At 41.8% G+C, this 25,851-nt stretch overlaps 1 protein-coding gene across 5 annotated transcripts in view; it reads right to left on the reverse strand.

Annotated features, from left to right (window-relative positions):
- Window positions 1–25,851, reverse strand: part of SLC12A3 (solute carrier family 12 member 3) — a 757,364-nt gene that overhangs the window by 213,676 nt on the left and 517,837 nt on the right. For all 5 annotated transcript variants that reach the window (XM_033941365.1, XM_033941364.1, XM_033941363.1 and 2 more), the window contains 2 exons: window positions 24,327–24,433; window positions 347–429 (listed from right to left, as the gene is read on the reverse strand). In XM_033941365.1, the coding sequence (XP_033797256.1) occupies window positions 347–429; window positions 24,327–24,433 (190 nt within the window). The remainder of the gene's footprint in view (window positions 1–346; window positions 430–24,326; window positions 24,434–25,851) is intronic.

The raw sequence follows: 25,851 nt of genomic DNA on the forward strand, positions 1-25,851 counted from the left end.
GTGATTGTTAACCTTCCTGTCTGTCTCATAATATAATCAGATTAAATTCATTTTCTTTTTAGCTTATTTCTTTGTATCTTGGCATCAGAACTGCAGACTAAAATTTAAAAAGAAAAAATTCTCTCTCTTGTGGAGCTGATTTAAAAAAAAAAGTTCCTTCTCTTGTGGAGATGATTATATTTCTTATATTTTGTATTTCTCTTTTTTCCTATCATTCATAAGTTTATTGAATGTAAAAATTTAAATGATTATACATAAAAATAAAACAACAGTGTATGTGTCCTTTCAAGTACCTCCTCCATTTTACTACTGGATTTTTCTAAGCAACTATAAATTAGTTACTCACTGTGAGCTTGCATCATTCTGGAAATGTTCAGTCCCTCTTTCATCCTCAATATGCACAAGCCAAAGTTGAAGTCAAAAGCATCACTAAAAATAGAAAATATGATGAGCTTGGTTGTCTCTGCACATCAGATGATGTATAATGTGATACAAACATACAGTTACTTTTCATTGTCTTGATCCCTGCTCTCCACACTTATTTTGAACATCCTTGAGGTCTACAATATGGGAGGAATGATCCACAGCAGTTTCTACCTCAGTAACAAAGTCTTGCAAAACCACACAGGTATTCCCAGATTATGGTCTATAGCAGAGGTGCCCACACTTTCTTGGCTTGCGAGCTACTTTTAAAATGACCAAGTCAAAATGATCTACCAATAATAAAATTTTTAAAAAACACAAAGCACACTGTACGCAGAGAAAATGTTAATTATCATTTATATTCGGGGGGGGGGGGGGAGGAGGGGGGGAGGAGGGGTGGAAGGGTTTCAAAGAGATCAAGGCAGATGACTTTAACATATGCAATGTCATCTCAGTAACAACTATACAAAAATAGACAAATATACCCCCTTCCCTTTTACTAAACCATGATAGTGGTTTTTAGCACAGGGAGCTGTGCTGAATGCCCCGCACTACTCATAGGCTTCCTGTGCTAAAAATTGCTATTCCAGATTAGTAAAAGGGGGCCATAGTGCAAAATATAGACAGCAGATATAAATTCAGACATGTTTTGATCACTAAATTGAAAATAAAATCATTTTTCCTACCTTTGCTGTCTGGTGATTTCATGAGTCTCTGCACTTCCTTCTTCTGACTGTAAATCCAATATTTCTTTCTTTCTGCCTTTCTTTTTTTCTGCCTCCTGCATGCTTCATCTCCTCCAGACCTCATTCCATTCCCCAAACATCTCTCTCTGTCCCTCCATGAGTCCAACTTTTTTTTCCTCTCTCCCTGCCCCTCCCCTTTCTTTCTCTTTCTCTCTCTTCCCCCCTTTCTTTCTCTCTCCCTGCCCCCTTTCTTTCTCTCTCCCTGCCCCCCTCCCCTTTCTTTCTTTTTTAAATTTTTATTTTAACAAGTTTTTTTGAATTTTCACAATGGCAAATACAATACAAAAAATACAACCAATAAACCAGATAGCCAAATCCCCATCCCAAAACATAAACAATCATACTGATACTCTTCAATATAAGGCAATACTATCTAACCCCAAATTTCCCCCCTCCCTCTCTTTCTTTCTTTCTCTCTCCCTGCCCCCTTTCTTTCTTTCTCTCTCCCTGCCCTCCTTTCTTTCTTTCTTTCTATCTGTCAGTCTTTCTTTCTCCCTGCCCCCCTATGCCACCGCTGCTGATTTCTTCCTGCTTCTCCAACACCAGGCCAGGCCAAGTGCCGGACCCACAAGCCTTCCCCCCGATATCAATTCTGACATCAGAGAAGAAGTTCCAACCAGCCAGGCAGCAATTGGCTGGCCTGGAACTTCCTCTCTGATGTCAGAATTGATGTGGGGGGGGGGGGGGGGGAGGAGGCTGTGGGCCTGGTGCCTGGCCTGGCGTAGGGGAAGCAAGGAGAACAGAATGCAAAGGCAACACGAGTCTATCGCGGAGCCTGGGATGGGCTCTGCAATCGACTCGCATTGCCTGTGCGATATACTGGTTGATCGCGATCAATCATTTGGGCACCCCTGGTCTATAGTCTTGATATAGCACTTGAAAAAAAAAAAGATTTTCTCAGTCACCATACTTTTTGGAGTGGAGGAGTAGTTAATAGCTAGTGCAGTGTGGCCTGCAAACCAGGGGAATCCAGTTCAATTCCCACTGCAGCTCCTTTTGATTCTGGGTAAGTCATTTAACACTCCATTGCCCCAAATACAAAATAAGTACCTATATATAATACTGTATGTAAACCACTTTTGTTATTACTACAGAAAGGCAATATATCAAATCCCATCTCTATCTCCTGATCAGATCTGGCTCAGAAAGCAAGTTTCTTTGCCCATGTGCTCCATCCTCAAATGCCACCACAAAAAATGGCTTGCCACCCCAATTTCACATACAATATGGCATTTCTTCCCTTGGGGTTCAGTATCTCTCTCATTTTTCCCCCGCCCCTCATCAGTCCTCCAGCATTCCTGCAGGTTGCCAGCAGCAACAGCAAGGAAAGCAGGCTGCCTATAGTGTCCCCTCAGCTGTGTCTTGCCTCCTCTGAAATAATTTAAGGGGGGGGAAGGTGAAAGATAGGCTAAAAGAGATGCCAGACCATGAGCAAGGGAAGGGAGGGAGATGCCAGAAAATGGAGAAGAGGGAAAGGAAAGAAATGGCAGCTAATGGGGTAGGGGGTGCAGGGGGACTAGACTGGATTGGAGAAAGAATGGGAAGGAAGACAGCTGCAATGAGACAGATAGATGTTGGACCCACAAAAGAAAGAGAGATAGCTGCAGTACTAGGGGGCAGGGTAGAAAGCAAGAGATATGCTGGCTGTGGGGTGGGGTAAAGGAGAAAAGGAATAGAAGGGTAGAAGCTGTATAAAGAGAGGGTCAGGGACAAGAGGGGTGATAATAGACACAGGAGAAGGTATGGGGACACAGAGGGTAGATGGTGAACATGGGGATAGGGATAAGGTCAGAGACAGAGTGGAGATGCATTACAGAAAAGATAGGTACACAGAAGGAATGATTGTGGACATGGAGAGATAAAACAAATGTCAACTGGAGACTCTGGAAAGAGCAGAAGATGAATGGCATTCAGGAGAGGGGAAATGGGGATAGAGCAGAAGTGGATAGTATTCAGGGAGGGGCAAAGCAGAAGATGGATGACACGGGGGAAAGAAGGGGAACAGCAGTGAAGATAGCTAGGATTTGATTGAGTGGGAAAGTGTAGGGGTTAGGCAGAGCTGGGAATTATGAATGAGAGGGATAGAGTGGAAATTTTGAAGGGATAGTGAGGACTTGGCAATTCGTAGATATGAGGGAAAGTGTGTTGTTGGGAGAATGAATAAGGGTGTGAAATGGGGGGTGGGTAAGAAAAAGGGATGCAATGGTGGGAAATAACTTGGAAGACTGGAGAGAGAATGAGAGGTAGTAAAAATAGATGGGGGTACTGGGGAGAGGTACTGGAGGAAGGGGCTGGGTCTGTGTAAGGATTGAGTCAGGGTAGAAATGGGGTTAAAAAGATGGTCAAAAAGAGGTATTAAGAGACACGGTAAAGGGTAAGAGACAGAAGAATGTCCTGGAGGCAAGAGAAGGAAAGAGAGACAGGAATGAAGTTGGAGGATGGTGAGGAGGGTAGGTGAAGGCACAGAAATGGGAGGACTAGGGAGCAAGAGAAAGATGAGGCGGGGGTGATAGGAGACTGGGGAAGGAGATAGCTCTGTGTGTGTGTGGGCAATGGTAATGAGGGATAAGAGATGAGAGGGAGATAGCAAAAGCTGGTAGGTTGGTGAGAGGTGAAAGGAGACCAAGGACTAGATCGAGCGCAAGAAAAAGGGAGAATGAGAGTAAAATCAAATGGGCAGATATAAACACAAAGAAGAGAAACAAAAATTAAAAGAAAGATCACTGGCAGACAGATGTAGTGAAGGAAAAGAAGCTCAATATTTGTCAGTCTAGGCGTTATAAGTCTTTAAATAGACAAACATAAACAAGAGGAGAGAGAAGAAATGTAAAAACAAACCTGGAAAAGAATTTAAAAGAAGACTGATACAAGGAAAGTGGGAAAGAGACTGGGACAAGCCCAATTAGAAAAATAAAATGTCCAGACAATAAAGGTAGAAAAAAATATTATTTAATACTTGTAAGGACTCGGATGTGCCCACTTTGGTAATTTTACATGTTTTATATTTTTCAGAATACAGGAGAAAATGCATTTCTCGTTTACCAGCATTACATTGCTTATAGGAGACGTGTGAAATCATGTTTTTTGAGGGTCACAATGCAGTTGGGTTTTCAAGATTTCCACAAAGAATATGCATGAGATCTATTTGGAAGCAGTCCATGCAAATCAACCTTGTACGTATTCATTGTGTAATCTTGAAAACTCAACAGGGTTGTGGCCCTCAAGGACCATGGTTGCTCACCCTAACTTATAGAGTATGGATTATTCAGAGGGCGGGGAGGCAGTGTATCAATTTCATTATTTTGTTGTTTCCTTTCCTGTCCATGTTCTCCATGCGTGATTGAGGTTAAGGATTCAGTTAATGCAGGGCTGGTAACCTTGATCCTTAAGTTGCAATTCAGTCAGATTTTCTGGATTTACCCAATGAATATGCCTGAGATCTCTTTGCATGCACTGCCTCCATTGTATGAACATAGATTTCATGCATATTTATTGAGGAAATCCTGAAAACCTGAATGGATTACAGCCTTCAAAGACTGAGGTTGCTCTCCCCTGTGTTAGTGTGTCGTATCTGTTTAGGAATCTTTAACAGTACAGCTTGTTCTAGTTTCTCATTAGTAGGTATATTGGAGCTCTAGGGTCCAGTGTAATATTTACAGCACTATCTTTTCTTAGGTGGTGTAGAGCTGTTAGGATTGGTAAGTATGATTATATAGGTTTTGAATGTCTTTTTGCAGGATTTTTGTGTTATTTGGAAAGTGTTTGGCCCTCTTTGAAGGCAGGCCCTTAGAACCCAAAATAAACATGCTCAAGACAAGTCACTCAGGTTTTCAGGATATCCACACTGAACATGCCTGACATGTGCACACTATGAGGGGCATTTCAAAATAAACATCTAAATCCAACTTGGACATTTCTAGTTGAACATCCAGAGTTGGAGGAACAAAGGCCATTTTCGAATGGCAAACTGCTGGACATCCAAATATATATATATTTTTTTTAAATCATCTACTTAGACATCTTGGCCATTGAGGCGTCTAAATTTATACCTCATTTTCGATCAGAAAACATCCTAATCCTGACCACTTGTACGTGGGTGAAGCCAGCATAGTAATGGACTGGCCACATAGACATCATGACAGAGCAATGGGACACCTTAGAGGGCACTGCTGTGAACTTCACATAAAGAGTGCCAGCTTTATATCTTACCATAACCCCCTTATAATTTAGGCTGAGCCCCCCAACCTACTATACTAGTGGTCTCAAACCTGGGACCCAGGGGCCACATGCGGCCCGCCAGGTACTATTTTGAGGCCCTCGGTATGTTCATCATAATCACAAAAGTAAAATAAAACAGTTTCTTGATCATATGTTTCTTTAGCTATAAATTACAATATTATTATTAAGACTTAGCTAAAAAGAAAGATTTATAAACTATAAAGAGTTTTACCTCATGCAAAAATTGTAATTTCTTTAGTAAGACATTAACTATTTTTTTCTGAGGCCCTCCAAGTACCTACAAATCCAAAATGTGGCCCTGCAAAGGGTTTGAGTTTGAGACCAAGTTTCAAGTTTCAAGTTTATTGACTTTTAATATACCGACCATCAACAAGTATCTGGCCGGTTTACAATAAAATATTTAAAATAGAGGTTAAGATAATAAATATTTAGAGAAAATAATAAAGGTGTACATTAAGGACATTAACTGGACGGACTTGAAAGTGAGGGTAAGAGAGAAGGGAGGGGAAAGTTACATAATTAGAAGAAAAAAGGAAAAAATGGGGAGAGAAAAAAAAAAAAAAGGGAGGGGTTGGAGATAGTGAGGGGGATAGGATAAAACATGTAGGGTGGGGTCACTTCATAGAAGCGGTTGGTTGAGTAAGAAAGAGAAGCTCTAAGGGCAGGTGAAAGCATCACGAAATTAAAAAGTCTTCAGGCTTATCTTGAATTTATCGAGTTGTTGTTCAAATCGAAGTTGATGTGGTAGAGCGTTCCACAATGTTGGGGCGACTATTGCAAAATTTGTTTTCCTAGTATAAAAGAAGTCTTTTATAGAGGGAATTGAAAGGAGTTTCTGATCTGCTGATCTCAGTGTGCGTGTTGGGCATTGAGGAATGAGAAGCCTATCAAGATATGAAGGCTGGTGAGAGAGTTTTATTTTAAAAGTCAGCAGGATAGTTTTATAAGTAATACGATGTATGACAGGAAGCCAATGTGCTTCTTTCAAAAGAGGGGTAACATGGTCGTATTCACCTATTTTTTATATGAGTTTTATTGCCGTATTTTGGGTTAATTGTAAGCGTCGGATTTCTTTTTGGGGGAGTCCGCTGTAAAGAGAATTACAGTAATCGAGGTGGGAGATAACTAGGGAATGAACCAGAATTTTGATTACATCTGTATCTAGAATAGAAGTTAGAGAACGAATAAGGTAAAGTTTAAAGAAGCAGATTTTTACTACCAAACTGATGTGATCGTGGAAAGTAAGGTCCTTATCGATGATAACTCCCAGTAGTTTTATTTTTGTTTCAATTTTTATTGGAGTGGATTTGATGAAGATCTTTCCTGATAAAGACTCACTGTTTTTAATAGGAAGTAGAAGGCCGCAGGATTTATCGATGTTGAGGGAGAGTTTGTTTGTGTAAAGCCAATCATTTATTGCATCTAATTTATTGTTGATATCTTTTATTTCTGAGATATTTGAGGTATTGACAGGGTGAAGTAATTGTATGTCATCCGCATAGGCAAAGATAGTGAATTCAATTGACTGTGCTAGTGTAAGAAGAAGTGACAGAAAGATGTTGAATAACAGTGGGGATAGAATAGAACCCTGCGGGACACCGTAGGTTTGTGGTATAGATAAGGATGTTTCATTCTTTACGTGAACTTTAAAACTACGTTCGTTAAAGTATGAGGTAAACCATGAAAGAGCTGGGCCTGTAATGCCACAGTCTTTGAGTTGGTTGATGAGGAGGGAATGATCAATAGTATCAAAGGCTGCAGATAAGTCGAGAGAAATGAGGAGGACAGATTTTTGATGATCATGAAAATAATATATGGTTGAGATGAGGCCTAGCAGTGACAATTCAGTGGAATGAGAAGATTGGAAACCTGTTTGACATGGATGTAAAGCATGGGTATTGTCGATGAATTCTGTGAGTTGATTATGAATGATTTTTTCAGTCAGTTTAGAAATTAAAGGAAGGTTAGCAATTGGATGAAAATTTGCCGGCAAAGAGGGATCTAAGTTGTGATTTTTTAGTTTTGGAATAACAAGAGCTGTTTTCCAAGCTGTAGGAACAAGGCTATCAGAAAGGCACTTGCATACCATTTCCCGAAGGAATGGCCCGAAGAAAGAAGAGAATTTTTTAAGGAGCGCAGGGGGGATACTCTCCATGAGATTGTTGGGAGTATTTAAAGATTGTAGGATTTGGAGGAGATTTGCTAGTGAAGGGGGTTTGAAGTTTGAGCAGGTGCTGAATGGTAGAAGAATAGAGTCATCGGAAGTGTGTGGAGGAGAAGCAGGGGGAGAAGGTCCAAGATGGGATCTGATATCCTTGATTTTTGTATCAAAGAAAAAAATGTACTATACCCTCCTGTGTACCACCCTAATAGTATTTATGGCTGCAGGTGGCACCTATATGGCAGTAGAGTAGGGTTTGGGTAGGCTCACATGTTCTACCATAAATGTAGTGATTAGAGTGGCTAATGGGCCTGGGTCCTTCTCTCTATGGTTCACTAGTCTACCCACCAGGCTACTTAAGATACCTGTGTGCAGCTCTACTAGGCTTCCTCATAGCAGAGGCTGCTGTTTTAGAGACAGGTATGTACCTTTTGTTCTCATTTTTGTGTGGTGGAAGGGAATCAGTGATCGCTGAATGAGTGTTGGGGTTATGACAAATCCAGCCCTATGGCTAGACCTGTTCCATTTAAAACAAAGAGAGAATATTTCCAAAAGGCAGTAATTCAGATGCTTTAGAAGAGTGGTTACCAACCCTGTCCTGGAGGACCACCAGGCCAGTTGGGTTTTCAGGATAGCCCTAATGAATAAGCATGGAGCAGATTTGCATGTCTGGCACCTCCATTATATGCTGATCTCTCTCATGCATATTCATTAGGGCTATCCTGAAAACCCGACTGGCCTGGTGGTCCTCCAGGACAGGGTTAGAAACCACTGCTTTAGAGGACCTAGCTGCCTACTCTGAGGAAAGTGACCCAGAGCAGGAGTCCTGGCCACCTTTGCTAGTCTACCAGGATAATAACCCCATCTTTATACAGAAACCTAGACCTTACAGGGCTTTATGTAGGAAGCCAAGTCAGCTCCCTTTAGCCAGGAAGAACAGGGATATACAAAGTGGCCAGAGAGAGAACCAGAGAGATCCAAACCCTCTACCTTTCCCATGTAGGTTTGGGTGGGGCCCTGACAAACATAAGCAAGGAACATACTGAGGGGCAGGCAAAGCAGAAGGACCTACTTTGGAGAGCTCTCAATGCAAGGCAAAGTAATGAACTAGAGATGATGAAATGTGAGGAACCTGAGCAGCCAAACCAGGTGGAACCTTGGTGTCAGGAAGAACCAATGGAGATGCCAGAACTATTATTGCCAGAACCTGAGCTGACTGAACTAATGGACATGAGTTAAACACAGGTTTGCTACGTTTTTGTTTCTTGGGTTTTTTTTTTCTTTTGTTTGGGAAAAGAACTGCTGGGATGTTAAAACCCTGTGAATTTGAAATAATCTTTCTCAAATATATAACACCCTTGGAAATATTCTAGACTAAGGGCAAGAGAGACAAATTTTGAATTGGGTTTGTTTTTTTTTACTTGGAAAAGGAAAAGGAAATCTATAGAGCCTGTTTGCAGGTATTGTTGGGTGACTACAGTGCAGTGCTCAGAAAGTACAACTTGCCCTATTTGCTGGGAGTGTTTGTTTTTCCTTTTTGTGTTTATACTACTAAGAGCCACAGAGGGAGTTATTAATTGTTTGGAGAATCTGCTGAATATCTTGGGCAGTGTTTTGTGGGTGCTTCTTTAAAGCAAATATTTTTGTGTGGGTTCAGCAATTCTCCTCTCCAACTCACTAGAGTTGGAAACTGCCTGAGTTTTGAATGCGGTGTGTTTCTCTTTTCCTTGTTGTTGGACAGAAGGGCCTGGTGAAGAAATGTGAGTCTGTTCTAAGCCCAGGTACCTTAGCAGGGTGTGGTAGCCGATAGACCCCTGAAACTGTATAAAACTACTGAGAGGTGTGTTATAGGCCTGTGATAACAACTGTTTTGAATTATTTTTGCTGGGCAAAGTTTTGCCACATTTTGGAACTTGTTTTCTGTTATTGTGTCCTAGGTGGAAGCCTGAGTTCTTTTCTTGTTTTTTGAAAATAAATGCACTATTTTGAATTTGTACTAAAAAGGACTCTGTTATGAATGCAATGTGCTGAACTCAATGCTGAGTGGTCTCTGGCCTAGTACCAACAGCACCATGGCTCTTACCAACCACCAACAGCACCATGGCTCTTACCAACAGCACCAACAGCTCTATGGCTCTTACTAGGAAGCACACCAAGGTCTTTTGTGCCACCTGCTGAGGGTCTCTGTAACTTGGACCATAACCCGGCGGGTGACAGGATATCTTGCCTTGATGCTTGCAGTGATCATCTGGTCAGTTTGGGCATTGTTGTGCCACTTATACGTTTAGAACTAGACTTATTTTAGAAGGGTCTAAGTTCTGTACAGGATGTCTTGCAAAATGTTTGATTATTGCTGCAAGATGTCTATGTCTAACCTGCCCTTGCGATCTCCCAAAGCCCACCCAATAACACACCTCCACCATGCCCATCTCGTGCTCTGGACATACAAAGGCTGGAACATCTTGATAAATGTGCAGAAAGATGGTTTTGATTATCAGCACTTGGACATTCTGGCAATTAGGATGCTTTTTGGACATCTATGTTTTTTGATTATGAGCCTGATTTCTCACACACACATTGGAAGGGATGTGTGTGGTTCCTGAATATGTTTATATGACATGTAAATGGGATAGCTCTGCTGTTGGGAAATTTTGAATATGCTGTGTTGTTCAAAGTACTTAAGTATAAATAAATGTATTTTTTAATACTTAAGTAAAAGTACAGTGAAGAACACATTAAAAAATTTACTTAAGTGAAATAAAAAGTAAAAGTACCGCAACTTCAACGAATGCAACTATTGTTAATGTTTTAATTCCAACAACTTTATTACTCCACAATTCAATCTAATTTGCTTTTAGTAAACTAAATTTTGAAAATGACTGTCACTTATACATCATTATTACACCAGCACAGTTAAAAAGGTGTTCAACAACTGCACTGGCAAGAAGTGGACTGTTCTGTCTGATATGAAGTTCCTTCAAATTAGAGAATGATACAGTGAACAAACACTGCGGTAAGCCACGGTGGGCCATGGTTTGCCCGTGGCTACAGAGATGCTAAAACCAGACTCGCCACAGACAAAGGAACAAAACTTTTCACCACCTGTGAGAATGATAAAAAGCTTTGTCCTCGCAGTTGGAAACATTCCCCCCTCCTTCCTTACCACCATTAACCGCTTGGAGGGGGTACGTGGCACTGTGTGGGTCTCCTGCCCCCTTCCTCCCCAATGTGGAGCCACTTGTTCGCCACCACCAGAGATCCAATTTGTAAACAAGCCTCCTTCCTGCTATTCAGCTATATGCTCCCCCTCCATCCCTTCTCGGTCAGCCGGGGATCCCAGTTATCTCAACAGTCCTCCTTCCAGGTGGGCTGCTCTTTCCTGTCTTCAGCTGCACTTGTTTTTTGCAGGGACACAGGCAGTGGTTCTTGCACATGGCTGACTCAGAATACATCTCTCCAACGTCAAAGCTGACATTAGAGGGGAAACTTGCAGGTCAGTCATGTGCAGTGTGCAAGAGCCACTGTCCACATCCCTGCAAATGAGTGCAGCTGAAGGCAGGAAGGAGCAGCCCAGCTGGACGGCCCTGAAGGGAGCGAGTATGACCCTGGAGCTGAGTGGCACAGTTTGACAATGGTGCTAGGGTGCGGCAGGTCAAAATGGAATGGATAGTGTGCAAGGTATTTGTGTTGTATACATTGTAGATTTTTCTACATGCAGATACCTACTTTTGATATGATTCTGGGTAAATCTAGTTAGTAATACTCTTATGATAGGGCCAATGCCCAATTAACAGCATATGGAAAGTTAGGTGCAAAGCTATAAAAATTTGAAAATGGATTGCAGCCAAGGCCATAAAAACACTAGGGATTAATAGTAAGAATGGTCATAATAATATTCAGATTTGTGTAAATTGCTGGGTTAAGCAAAATCATAAGGGAAATTGGGTACATGCATATATAACACATTTGTAGAGGTATTAATCGTTATCTATCTTCTCTCTCTTCTTTGTTTCTTTTCGCGCTTGAAACCTTGTGGCTTTAATTAATACCAGATGCTAGTATTAGGCTACTTGGGTTGGCCTTTGACCTAGTTGCTAAAAAGAAGTACCTGTTTTTACTCTGGCCTATCGCAGTTGCATACCAGCGAGAGGCCCTCTTGAGGAAGAAGTTACATATACAGTAATCTGATGGATGTATATAACTTTAATAATTCTTGAATGAATGTTTGGGATCCCAGAATGTGTGTCTTTATATATGAAATGTGCATATAAAACTAATGTTATAAAACTTTAAATGTGGAATTTTCTAGATGCAACATGTGGAGTTTGACCTATGACCTTAAAGTTAAAGCCAGGGACACTATTACCATGGAAACTCTCTTAGATCTGTGACATTCCAAGAGGCCTGCTTGCCTTTCTAGAGCATTAGTAATTTTCATTAAGGGGAGCTCAACCCCAGGCTGTCAGCTTTGCAAACAACTTGGTCAGAGAACTGTTTTGATTCAAACTCTTAAGGATACTGGAAAAGGAGTTTTCTTTGGGTATATTATAATGTTTTATGCATATTCAGAAATTGCTATAAACAAATATATAATTCTGTAGAACTTTTCTTTAAGCCTGGTATCTATAAGAGCTAAAAGGAGTTATTTTATGTTCAAATAAGTCCAGCCTCTTCTTCAGTGATGTATTAGCTGACCATTGGCAGACTGAAATGATGTAATATTGGTCATTGTGAGGGTTTATAAGCAAACACCAGCTTCTGCTCAGGGGGGAGATTCCTCTCTCTCCATATGGGCCACTTAGCCTGAGAGAGACAGCCCCCCCCATCAAACACAGAGTGTTTAACAGAATTGGCAATGAATATAATGCATATAATTAATTGGCAATGTTTTCTTAATTCTAATTTGAACCTCAAGCTTAATTGGATATAAAAGTAAATAAAAATTATTTTGATTATATTACATGTTTGTGTATGGGTTACTAGCATGAAATACCCTGTATATTGAGGCACGAGGTGCATGCTGCATCCTTAAAGTGAGCAAGTAAGAGAGAGGGGATATCAATGTGGGACAAAGGGAGAAAGGAGGGGGGAAGGAGCATGTTGAGACATGGGAGGGGCACAAATTTGGGACAAAGGCTGGAAGGCAGGGAGAGAGCATGAACTTGGGACACAAGGGAGGGAGGAAGGTGGCACTAACTTGGGACATAGGAGGGAGAGAGGGAATAGAAATGGAGAATTGTTGGGCATGAATACATGAGTGAGAGGGAAAGAGATGGTGCACATGGGGAAAGGAAGAAAGAGGAAAATTGTTGAGCATAGAGAGAAGAGTGAGGTATAAATGCATGGGAATGAGATGTAAATTTTGAATATGGTGGTGGAGAGTGAACAGAGGGCAAATTGAAGGGAATGTAAGAGGGAGAAATTTTGGACATAGTAATAGAGGGAGAGGCATGGCATGGTGCTGGAGAGGGATGACAGAAGGAGAAATGTTGTGCATGGGGCTGGTGGGCAGTGGTATACTATGATCCTAAAGAGATGGAGAAATTTTGGATGTGACAGTAGAGGGAGTGGGAGAGATGCACTCTGGATCTCTCTCTCTCTCTTTCCCCATTTCCTGTACACAGGGGGAGGGGATCATAGAATAGTGAGATGATGTGGGTAGGAAGATGGGCATAGGAGAAATACTAGAAAGGGACATATAGAAAACATAGAGAAGGGAGTTGCTGAACATGAGGAACAATATATACATGGAGATAGAAGATGGATGGTGAGCAAGGAGAAAGAAGAAATGTCAAATGGTCAGCAGACCCTGGCAAGTGAATTAAGAGAAGACAAAGGAAAACAGAGACCAGTGCCTGAGACCATGATTTGAAGAATAAAATGACGAGACAACAAAAGGTAGAAAAATATCATTTTATTTTCTATTTTATGATTAGAATATATCAGATTTGAAATATGTATCCTGCTATAGCAGGTGTTAGACATAATTGCCCAGGCTGTGCTTCTTTAGCTTCCAGCTGGCTTAGGGCTCTCTTTGACCAGGGGGTAGTTGCCCTAGTTGCACTCCCTTAACACTATTCCTGTCATGTGTGACTGCGGTATTCTGTTAGCATAATTTTTTTGTGTAGCATTCTGTAATAATTTGGCTTATTCAGTTTTCTCAATAGTGTAGGAGACAGGGGTTTTATTGAACTTTGCTCTGTATTATTTGTGTTTATAAATGACAATTGTACAGAATATTGTTTCTTTTTATATTTTAATAAAATAAGTTCAATATAAAATGATAACTATTCGAGGCTTGTGTGGATGGGATCAGACGATTTACGGGGATGGGGACCAAGCTCATGGGGACGGTGCAGAGACGGGGACCAAATTCTTAGGGATAGGAACTGAGCTCACGGGGATGGGGCATGGACAGGGACCGAGCTCACGGGGTGGAGACGGGGACCAAATTTTTCCCCGTGTCATTCTCTACTTCAAATTAGGCCAGACTGCAGTATTTCTGAAGCATTTTGACTGGGTCTATAGATATTGATCAAGGGAATCTTTGTCTTTGACACATAACTTCCTTTATAGCAAAGAATACTTAATCATCATCATTATCTACATTAGAAGTAGTGCACTCTAATTCATCACTTGCATATTAATTTTCATCTTTGTTATCACTATCATGCTGTCAAATTGCAGAGAAGGCTTTCACAAAGTTGGGATTAATGTGTTCTAAAAATTTTTCATCTGATGGCAAACTCTGAATATCTTCTAAAACTGATGCAAGAAGTCAAATGTGTGGGAACCCTTCAGTCTTAAGACTGCAGCCCAAAAAATCTCAGACAGCATAGATAAAATACAAACATGGGCAACAACCAACAAACTAAAACTGAATGCATCAAAAACAAAAATTCTTTGGTTCCATACCCTACAACAGACAGCTCCAAGAAACATCACCCTCTAAGCAGGTAACAGTCTTGCAGTAGACAAATCTTCCAAAGTTCTAGGCTGTATTTTAGAGTCCACGCTATCCCTGGAACTGTAAATCTCCAACCTGTGGAGGAAATCCTTATTCACTATGAGGCAACTAAGACTATTCAGACCGTACTTCCATCAACAACACTTTGCCCTGCTCATACAGATACTGATCCTGTCACAGCTAGACTACTGTAACTCCATCTATGCAGGTATCAACATCACCCTTATCCGCAAACTGCAGCTCATACAAAACATGGCAATATGACTCATATTCAGACTGAAAAAATATGACTCAATCTCTAACTACCTCAAACAATTACACTGGCTACCCATCTCATCTCGAATAAAATTCAAAATATCCTGCATTATGCATCACATACTCAACAGAAGCTCTGCTGCACCACATAGTCCATTTCACCCAGAAATCTTGACAGGAAGCAGCTGAACCTCCCCACAATAAAAAACCTCAAGTATAAACACATATTCTACTCGACGTTCACATTCTCTGGCATGAAAGCATGGAACAACCTCCCAACAACCATCAGATCCTAATCAAACTACTCCATGTTTTGCAAGACACCAAAGACCTTTCTTTTTGACTCCATAAACTCTACACAAACTGTATCTACCTCATGGCATCTCTCATCAAATCATATTAGCTCTCTTACTATATGAAACCCTCCCCTATATATTCAGTTAATGTACCTCCCGAAGTACCTCAGTGCTGTACTATGTAATTACTTCTTTAAATGCAATACATGGCAATCCTCAAGAATTCCCAGTCTTGTAACTTCCCTCTATAGCATCTTTGTACTGTAATGTATCTCTAAGCATCCTTTGCACTGTACTAAATTGTTCTCTATGAACTGTACTATAAGTTGCCTTGAACCTTTGAAGGCACAGTGTGACTCATAAATACACTTCTAGATGGCATAATAGGATAGGGTACGGTATTGGAGTTCAAGAAGGGATTGGACATTTTTCTGAAGGAAAAGCGAATAGAAGGGTATAGATAGAGGGTTACTAACAGGTATTGGACGGGTATAGATACTATAGATACTAACAGGTCCTGATGGGCCTCCGCGTGAGCGGACTGCTAGGCATGATGAACCCCTGGTCTGACCCAGCAGAGGCATTGCTTATGTTCTTAATTAATGTTTATAAATGTCCATTATCCATCTCATATCAACAATTTGTCACAACGGACTGCTTGTGTAGTCCTTCTTCCTAAATAGGCAGATGATCTGTATTCACTGAGTAAATCCCATCTGAGTCTTGTGTTTCACTGTAAAGTGTCTTCAGGTGTTATAACTGAAAGGGGCTCCCAATCTTCTCTAAATATTCATAAACAAATTGTTACTCACTACAAACTCATATAACAAATCAATTAATCATATTTCCACATAAATCTAAACACAAAAATCAAATAATGCCTTGTAAATTTCCTTATTTTTCATCCTGCAATAACCCAGGGGGGTTATTTACTATCCTTCATCAGATCACATAGGGCTCCTTTTACAAAGGTGTGATAGTGTTTTTAGCGCACGCATTGGATTAGCATGAGCTATAGTGTGCGCTAGCCAAAAAACTACCGCCTGCTCAAGAGGAGGCAGTAGCAGCTAGCGCGTGCTATTCCGCGCGTTAAGGCCCTAACGCACCTTTGTAAAAGGAGCCCTTACTCTCTACCTGATCTTTCTCAGGAAATGACTATGTATGTCTACATGGTCTTCTTTCCTTTTAATACCCTCAAAACCTTGATCTGATAAATTACCCTCACCTGTGATTTGTTAATTATAGACACTACTTTTCTAGTCATAACAAATTCCACTCCACCTCCCTACTGAGTCCCTTAGGTTCAATCTTGTCCCACTGATTAATTAATTGCTGTTCATTCTTCAATAATGCATCAGAAACATTACTACCCTGATACAATTCCACTCTAATCAGAACTACAAAATGCAGGCCCTCGATGTCATGATTATTTATCATCCAATGAGACACCAATGGGGCCTCTGATTTACCTAGCCTTAAATTGCTTAAATACTGAACAATGCGTTATTTAATTTTCCTCTTTGACCGATTTACCATTTCCCACATGGACACTGAACTCCATATATCACTTGATTCATCTCACAGTTGGAATAAGCTCTTAAATAAAACTCTGTCACTGTTTGGGATAATCATCTTGTTGGTCTCCAAAACATACCTGCAGTAAACACATCGAGTGCACTGGAAATGCCTTTGTTGATCATCTGAAACTTGCTCCTGACTTTTATTAGACTAAATTTCTAATAAATTTCTATTGTAAGTATAAGCAAATCAGAGAATCTCTTTTAACTCTGGATGTAAATGTAATATGTGCCAATGTCGCCAAATTACTTGTCTAATTTGCTGCGCTTGTTGTGAATGCAGTAATATGCAGGTCATATGGTTATCACCCCTTGTGTGATTGGATCACAAAAGTAACCATTCTCTGTTAGTATTGTTAGCTCTCTTAAAAGCCTTATGAATTACTCTTTTGGGGTACCCCCTCTGAATGAATCTATCACCCATTAAGCTAGCTTTCTGAAAGAACTCAGATTGCTCCTCACATAACAGTTTCAATTTATAAAACTGACCAACTGGAACAGTGGAGTATAGTGGAGAACAGTGTTGTGGTCGGTCTGCTTCCTAAAAATGGATGTGGCAAATTGACCTTGTTGCCATGTAATCTGAACATCCCAAAAATGAATCAAAGTATGTGAAATAGAGGACTGGAAGGAAATATTTTGTTACAACTCTCCAAATACTATGAAGGCACGAGACTCAGATGGGATTTACTCATTAGAAACATAGAAACATAGAAACATAGAAATTGACGGCAGAAAAGGGCTATAGCCCATCGAGTCTGCCCATACCAATGACCCACTCCCCGATTCTTACTCTCCTAGAGATCCCACATGAATATCCCATTTTCTCTTGAAATCTAACACGCTGCTGGCCTCAATCACCCTCTGAGGCAGCTCGTTCCAATGATCTACCACCCTTTCAGTGAAGAAGTACTTCCTCGCATCACCCTGAAATTTCCCTCCCCTGATTTTCAGCGAGTGTCCTCTGGTTACTGAGGGCCCTGTAAGACTGAAGATATCATCTTTCACCTCTATACGCCCAGTAATATACTTAAAGGTCTCAATCATGTCCCCTCTCTCTCTTCGCTCCTCCAGTGAGTACATCCGCAGTCTTTTTTGAATACAGATCATCTGCCTGTTTAGGAAGAAGGATTATACAAGCAGTCCGTTGTGATAAATTGTTGATATGAGGTGGATAATGGACATTTATAATGGTTCAGTGATCATCACATTGGTGTTTGATTGAGGGGGCTCTTGAAGTTGTTTTAATATGTGTACATTATATTTGTAAACATACTGTGAGAGGTTTACATATTTGATATACTTTATTAAAACTTTAATAGTGAATTCAAATATTTTTGAAATATAAAATATCAATAGCTTCTTAACAAATAAAGCTATTAATTAATAGTGGTAATAGTGGTAAGTCCCATATAAATGGAGGGTTCAATGAATTTGTATGAGATCTATTTGTATGCACTGTTTCCATTGTATGCAAATAGATCTCATGCTTGTTCATTGGGAAATCCTGAAAACCTGACCTGGCTAGGGCCAAGGTTGGATACCCCTGTAGTAGAGATACTGTATACTGTATATCTGCTCACCAAGAATTGCAACCAGTTTCAGCTTCATCTCTGCTTCAAAGTGAACAAACTCATCACTGTTTGTCTGGAGACCAGTAATCAATTTAACCAATATGGGCAACTCCACTGTTCTCATAGGCTGTATTTCCTAAATAGCAAAATTTAAGATGAAATGTTTGCATTATGAGGGTTGCAATAGCAAAATCCCATTCCAGGTTTTGCTATTTCATTTGGTTTACTGAGGAGTCATCATTTAGGTCTTATGCTTTTACTTTTTACTTTTAAATGTATGCATCAGAGTTTACTCAGAAGGAGGGCGTGACCTACTGGTTAGAGCTGCTGCCTCGGCACTCTGAGGTTGTGAGTTCAATTTAAGCTTGCTCCTTCTAACACTGGGCAAGTCACTCAATCCATTGCCCCAGCTACCACAGATTATAAGCCTGGAGGGACAGATAGGAAAATACCCAAGAGTACCTGTTTACTATTCAATATATTTGTGATCCTCCTGAAAAATGTCTCTGCTATAAAAGCAGTGGTGGAGGATTTTTCAAGTGGTCACTGAATCTTGACTGTGGCTAGAAATGCATTGTGGGAGGAGCTAGAGGCCTTTTTCCCAGGAGAGAGGAGGGAGATCATAAAAGAAAAGGAGCAAATTTGAGAGGGGTGAGAGAAGCCCCAGAGTTGCCCATCCTCCAGCCTACTGGATTTGTTTGGCCCCAGCTTGCACCCAAGCTTGAGTGCAGACTGTGACTCTGTGAGTGACTGTAACCACCATTATTGTAGAAGCAAATAAAAATTTCAATAATCTTTTTGGGATTCCCCCTCCCCCCCGACCCAAAGAGCTGGTCAGAGTCCCTCTCCATGCGGCAGGGGCAGGAAACCAGGGCTACAAAATGGCGGCCAATGTGGATGGCAAATTCTGGGAAGGGAGGACCCCAGTGGAGATGGCTGACATGGAGAGGGCATGGGAAAATTCTTCCCCGAGAACTAGGAGTACCAACACAGGGTAAGTTTGGGTGGGAAGAAACTGAAACCAAGATGGCGCCCATTCCTGCTGGCAGGAAGCATAGGGGGAGGAGATATTGGAGTTGCCCCAGATTCCGGCATTCAGGGAAAGCACATCATGATATCAGTGGAATGCAAGGGGAGAGTTTTGGTGAGAGTAGGAGGAGTGTGGATCAGTATTACATCCCGAGCGAGGATTAGAACCACACCCTGTTCGACACGTGCACATGGAGAGAAGCGGAGAGAGCTGTGCTCAAACTGCTGAGAATTCTATAATATCAAAGATGACACACTACTCAATCACTGCTGCTGAGACCGCCAGCAAAGCTAGGGAATTTATGGGAAGTGGCATCAGTGATCTGAGTGGGACCTGAGGGATTGAGCTGCCTGTGCAATTACATTTCCCCGAATTAAAGAAGGGAGTCTTCCAGCAGAGAAACTTCGGTGGATATACTAGCCCATCTCTGCGAGGGGAGGACAATTCAGAATATGAGATGAGAGAGGAGGTTTGCTTAGGGAGTAGTGAACCCAGACCAGCTCTTAGCTTTGGACCACGAAGAAGCCACACTCCTGGTAGAAAGCGCCTTGACAGAAAGAGGAGACTGTTTCCCAGAAAGAATGTAGGCTGACGAAATGGCCTTAGAAGCGGAAGCACCTTGCTTAATCAAATGAGTCAGCACAAACAGATGGTCAGAGAGAAGAAAGTCATTAGTGACCTCCAATAACGTAGGAGAACCCTGCATATGACCAGTTTCTTAAGAACATAAGAAGTTGCCTCCGCTGAGGCAGACCAGAGGTCCATCTCGCTCAGCGGTCCGCTCCCGCGGCGGCCCATCAGGCCCATTGCCTGAGCAATGGTCCCAGACTATCCCTATAACCGCTACTCCTATCTGTACCCCTCAATTCCTTTATCCTCTAGGAACCTATCCAAACCTTCTTTGAAGCCTTGTAACGTGCTCCGGCCTATCACAGCCTCCGGAAGCGCGTTCCATGTGTCCACCACCCTCTGGGTGAAAAAGAACTTTCTGGCATTTGTTTTAAACCTGTCCCCTTTTAATTTCTCCGAGTGCCCCCTTGTACTTGTGGTTCCCCATAATCTAAAAAATCTGTCCCTGTCTACTTTTTCTATACCCTTCAGGATCTTGAAGGTTTCTATCATGTCTCCTCTAAGTCTCCGCTTTTCCAGGGAGAACAGCCCCAGCTTTTTCAGTCTGTCAGTATATGAGAGGTTTTCCATACCCCTTATCAGCTTAGTTGCTCTTCTCTGGACTCCCTCAAGTACCGCCATGTCCTTCTTGAGGTACGGCGACCAGTACTGGACACAGTACTCCAGTTGCGGTCGCACCATTGCACGATACAGTGGCAGGATGACCTCCTTTGTCCTGGTCGTGATACCCTTCTTAATGATACCCAACATTTTGTTTGCTTTTCTTGAGGCTGTGGCGCACTGTGCCGACGCCTTCAAAGATGTGTCTACCATCACTCCCAGGTCTCTTTCAAGGTTACTTACCCCTAGCAATGATCCTCCCATTCTGTAGCTGAACATCGGGTTCTTTTTCCCTACATGCATGACCTTGCATTTCCCTACATTAAAGTTCATTTGCCATTTTTTGGCCCATTCTTCTAGCGTCTTCCATGGTTTCAACCCTGCGGTAGAGTTTGGTGTCATCCGCAAATTTAATAACTTCGCAATTTGTTCCCGCCTCCAGGTCATTAATAAATATATTGAACAGGAGCGGTCCCAGCACCGACCCCTGCGGAACTCCGCTCGTGACCCCATGGCAGTCTGAGTAGTGGCCCTTTACTCCAACCCTCTGTTTCCTGTCTGCCAGCCAGTTTTTGATCCATCGGTGGACCTCTCCTTGCACCCCATGTTTCCACAGCTTTTTAAGTAGTCTTTCGTGCGGTACCTTGTCGAAGGCTTTTTGAAAGTCAAGGTAAATGATGTCAATGGATTCCCCTTTATCCACCTGGCTGTTTACCCCCTCAAAGAAGTACAATAAGTTTGTGAGGCATGACCTACCCTTGCAGAAGCCGTGCTGGCTCGACTTTAGCTGTCCACTGTTTTCTATGTGTTCACAGATGCTGTTCTTAATCAGTGCTTCCATCATCTTTCCCGGGACCGAGGTCAAGCTCACCGGCCTGTAGTTTCCCGGGTCACCCCTTGAACCCTTCTTGAAGATGGGCGTGACATTTGCAATTTTCCAATCCTCCGGGATCTCTCCAGTTTTTAAGGATAGGTTACATATTTGGCGAAGTGGCTCTGCTATTTCGTTCCTTAGTTCCTTGAATACCCTTGGGTGAATGCCGTCCGGACCTGGCGATTTGTCGCTCTTTAGTCTGTCTATCTGCCTGAGGACATCCTCTTGGCTTACCTCTAGTTGGACCAGTTTTTCATCCCGATCCCCATTTACGATGTCTTCCGGTTCCGGAATATTAGATGTGTCCTCCCTCATGAAGACTGACGTGAAGAACTTATTTAACCTGTCTGCTATCTCTTTTTCCTCTTTTACCGATCCTTTTTTGTCTCCATCATCCAATGGCCCCACTTCTTTTCTTGCCGGTTGCTTCCCCTTCACATATCTGAAGAACGATTTGAAGTTTGTTGCTTCCCCTGCCAGTCTCTCCTCATATTCTCTTTTAGCTTTCCTAACCACACAGTGACACTCCCTTTGGTGTTCTTTGTGCTCCTTTTGGTTGTCCTTTGTTTGGTCCTTTTTCCATTTTTTGAACGATGCTTTCTTGTCACTTATCGCCTTTTTCACCGCAGTTGTTATCCACGCTGGGTTTTTTGTTCGGTTTTTTTTGCACCCCTTCCTGAATCTGGGGATGTACAGGTTCTGTGCCTCTTGCACCGTGCCCTTGAGTAGGGACCAGGCTTTTTCTACAGACTCCATCTTCCTTGCGCTACCGTTGAGTTTCTTTCCCACCATTTTCCTCATGCCATCATAATTCCCTTTTTTGAAGTTGAGTGCTGTTGCTGTGGTTCTTTTCACCTTTGATGATCCAATTTCCAGCTTGCACTGGATCATGTTGTGATCGCTGTTTCCTAGGGGTTCTAGCACCGCCACCTCCTTTGCAGGTCCCCCTAGCTCGTTGAGGATTAGGTCGAGAGTGGCATCCCCCCGTGTTGGTTCCATGATCAGCTGTTCCATGAAACAGTCCCTCATGGTTTCCAGGAATTTGGTCTCCCTTATGTAGTTTGAGTGTCCAATACTCCAGTCTATCCCAGGGTAGTTGAAGTCTCCCATCACCATCACGCTTCCGCTTTTGCATATCTGCCTCAGCTTAGCCTCCAGGTCCTAGTTGAGTGCCTCCGGTTGTCCAGGTGGGCGATAGTACAGGCCCAATTTTATGTCTGCTCCAGTTCCTCCAGGTAGCTTAATCCATAGTGATTACAAGTCGTCCGCCCTTACTGTTGTTTCCATCCTGGTTGAAGGTATGGAGTCCTTTATATAAAGCGCTATTCCTCCACCCTTCTTGTGTGTCCTGTCCCTCCTGTAGAGTTTGTACCCTGGTTTGGCCACATCCCATTTGTTGTCATCAGTCCACCACGTTCTGTGACTCCTATTATGTCCAGGTCCTTGGTACTGGCTATGACTTCTAGTTCTCCCATTTTGGCTCTTAGGCTCCTAGCATTAGTGTATAGGCAATTTAAGTCCTGGTTGTTTGCCTTTTCCGCTGGTTCTCCTCGTGGTTTGGCGCCCTGCCAACCTCCTCTTCAACAGGTGGTCCTTAGTCGAGGAACCTGTCAGCAGAAAGGCAGACAAACACACTGCCCAATGAACATGAAAAGCTGAAACAACAGCCTAGAGCAGGGCTACCGAAGTCCGGTCCTCGAGATCTACTGGTAGGCCAGGTTTTCAGGATATTCACAATGAATATGCATGAGAGAGATTTGCCTGCACTGCCTTCTTGGTATGCAAATCTATCTCAGGCATATTCATTGTGGATATCCTGAAAACCTGGCCTGCCAGTAGATCTCGAGGACCGGACTTGGGCAGCCCTGGCCTAGAGCATCAAAACCAACAGAGAAACATCTGAAAGAAGGCCAAAGAGAAGGTTTAGGTTTAAGGTTTATTAAATATTTGATAAATCGCTATATCTTTATACAAAGAGACCCATGATAAAACTAGACTGCACCAGGCTAAGGTCCAAGGCAGGGATAGGATGGACAACCAGCTGTCTGACACAACGGACCCCCTGCAAGAATTGAGCAACATCAGAATGAGCCATCACAGAGGACCAACTGTCCCAGGCTATAAGTAAGAGAGCTTGGCTACCAGGATCAGCAGAGAAGCCACTGTAAAGCCAGTATCTTTCCTGCGGGAAAAAAGGTATGCATCAGCGAGATCGGAGCTGATTACAGATCCATCTGGTCTTGGACATACCAATATTGGAAGGCCTTCCACACCATAACGTATACCAACCCCCTGGATGACTTCTTAGATTTTAGACGAGCCTCAACAACAAGGGCAGAACATCTCATATGCCCAAAGGTCACGTGCCCAAGAGCCATGCCAGAAGAGCAAAAGCCCCGGAACTAGCATGGTAACTGGATCCTGCATGAAAGGGTCCGAAGAAGCGATCAGCCCAAAGGCTGCAACCCACACACCTGAACGCTGCCAAGAAGAACCAAAATCCTCTGAAGGACAAAGTCGACCAATGGCCCAGGAGTAAAAACAAGCAGGAGACAAATCCTGCTGCCAGAACTGCACCAGCATGTCGAGCAATCTGCTTCCAGGCTCGGAACTTCGATGGAAGAAGGAAAGTAACTTCCTGTAGTACCATTCACAAGAGGAACAAGTACCATCCACAAGAGGCAGGCCTATTTCAATTTTAAAAAAGTTCTGGAATGCAGGGAATTGGACTAATCTAAAGAATCTAAGCATGGGATAAGTGTACAGGATTCTCAAATGAGAAGGAATAGTAGAGATAGTATGAATGGGCAGACTAGATAGGCCATATAGTCTTTGTCTGATGTCATTTTCTCTGTTGCTAAGTATTTCATTTACTCTTTCATGTATTTCATGTATTTTCATGTATTTCATTTACTCTTTACCCAGTTTTGTAATGAAAAAGTTTTATAACTTACTGCAGTATTCCAACATAACTCTCCATGTTCAGTGGATGAGCAGATTGCCAGTTCTTCTTATATCCAAGAACTAGGATGTTTGGCTTCATTCTTCCAAGACCTGATGCCTTTTTTCAGTGAGAGGATAGGAGTCAGAAGTGAATGAATGATTATACTATACAATCTTACAGATGTATGAACTGACATACATTAAGTTGATTTGAATGGATTAAAAACTTCTAACATGCATTTTTTTTAAATTAAAATGAATGTGTGAAACAAATTTTTTAAAATCAGGAAAACCAAACAAATTGAAAATAAACCAAAAGATTTTATCCTGGGTACATCCCTATAAATGGTACTCAGAGTGTGATGGTTAGGCAAAACTGATCATGTGACTCTGCAGTTAAGTTCCTCTTTTTGCTCATGGATCCAGAACACTGCACAATCTGTCAAACAAACAGGTTTTGGGTACAAAAACACACTAAACTAATTAATAGAGCAGTGAAACAATGTTTTGGAATGGCTGCACACCTATATGAACTATACTCCAAAATGTGGGAAAAGAATCCACTTATTGATATATTACTATACACACACCAAATGTAGAGAACAATAAGATCAAAGAACAATTTTTAACTTATTACTTCTTCACAAATTTTCATGAACTTTTAGTTGAAGGAGGAATAAAGACCTCTGTGAATGGAATAGACTGTGCCAATGAACATCATTCTACAGTACTGCATGCCCACATTATCATTCAATCATAGTCAAAACCTCCAATGGCTTAGTCCATTTCAGATATGTTCAAAATTATCTTCAATTAAGGATATTAAATATAATTAATTGTAACTGCACAATTGTAATACAGCACTTATTTATTTTAGTATTTACTGTATATACCACTTTTAGCCTAAGTGGTTTGCATTCAAATACTTCAAGCATTTTCCCTACCTGTCCCAGTGGGCTCACACACTACCTAATTCACCTGGGGCAATGGACGATTAAATGACTTGCCCAGGTTCACAAGGAACAGCATGGGATTTGACCCCACAATCTCAGGGTGCTGAGGCTATAGCTCTAACCACTGTGCCACATATTCCCCACTTATCTTTATATATCCCTATGGAGCACCTTGGTTTCACCCACAACTTCTTCAGGGGAAGTAAAAAGCTCTGTGTGTCGCTATGTTTGCACAGAAACAAATCTGAAATGAAAAAATGTATGAAGTTGGAAACAATTAAATTGAAAAAATAAATAAATAAATAAAACGTAGATCAATCCTTATTTCTCTTAGCACAAAGGATATGATGAACTTACATATTGTCGTTCTGGACTCAAAACTAATCTTCCCTGAGCCATGTCAACAAAATGACCGTGGGAAGAGTTAAAGACGCTAGCTACAGAAGATCTCAATCATAAGTTGAAATGACATAGGGCTAGATTCAATAAGATCCGATCCATGGCCAGGGGGCTGATTCATGAAGTGCCCTCATTTAAATGAGGGTGTTCGGAATCACGCCCCCAACCAACCACCCGGATTGCC

Source organism: Geotrypetes seraphini, chromosome 4, assembly GCF_902459505.1.
Source record: "Geotrypetes seraphini chromosome 4, aGeoSer1.1, whole genome shotgun sequence".
In the NCBI taxonomy this organism is placed as follows: domain Eukaryota; kingdom Metazoa; phylum Chordata; class Amphibia; order Gymnophiona; family Dermophiidae; genus Geotrypetes; species Geotrypetes seraphini.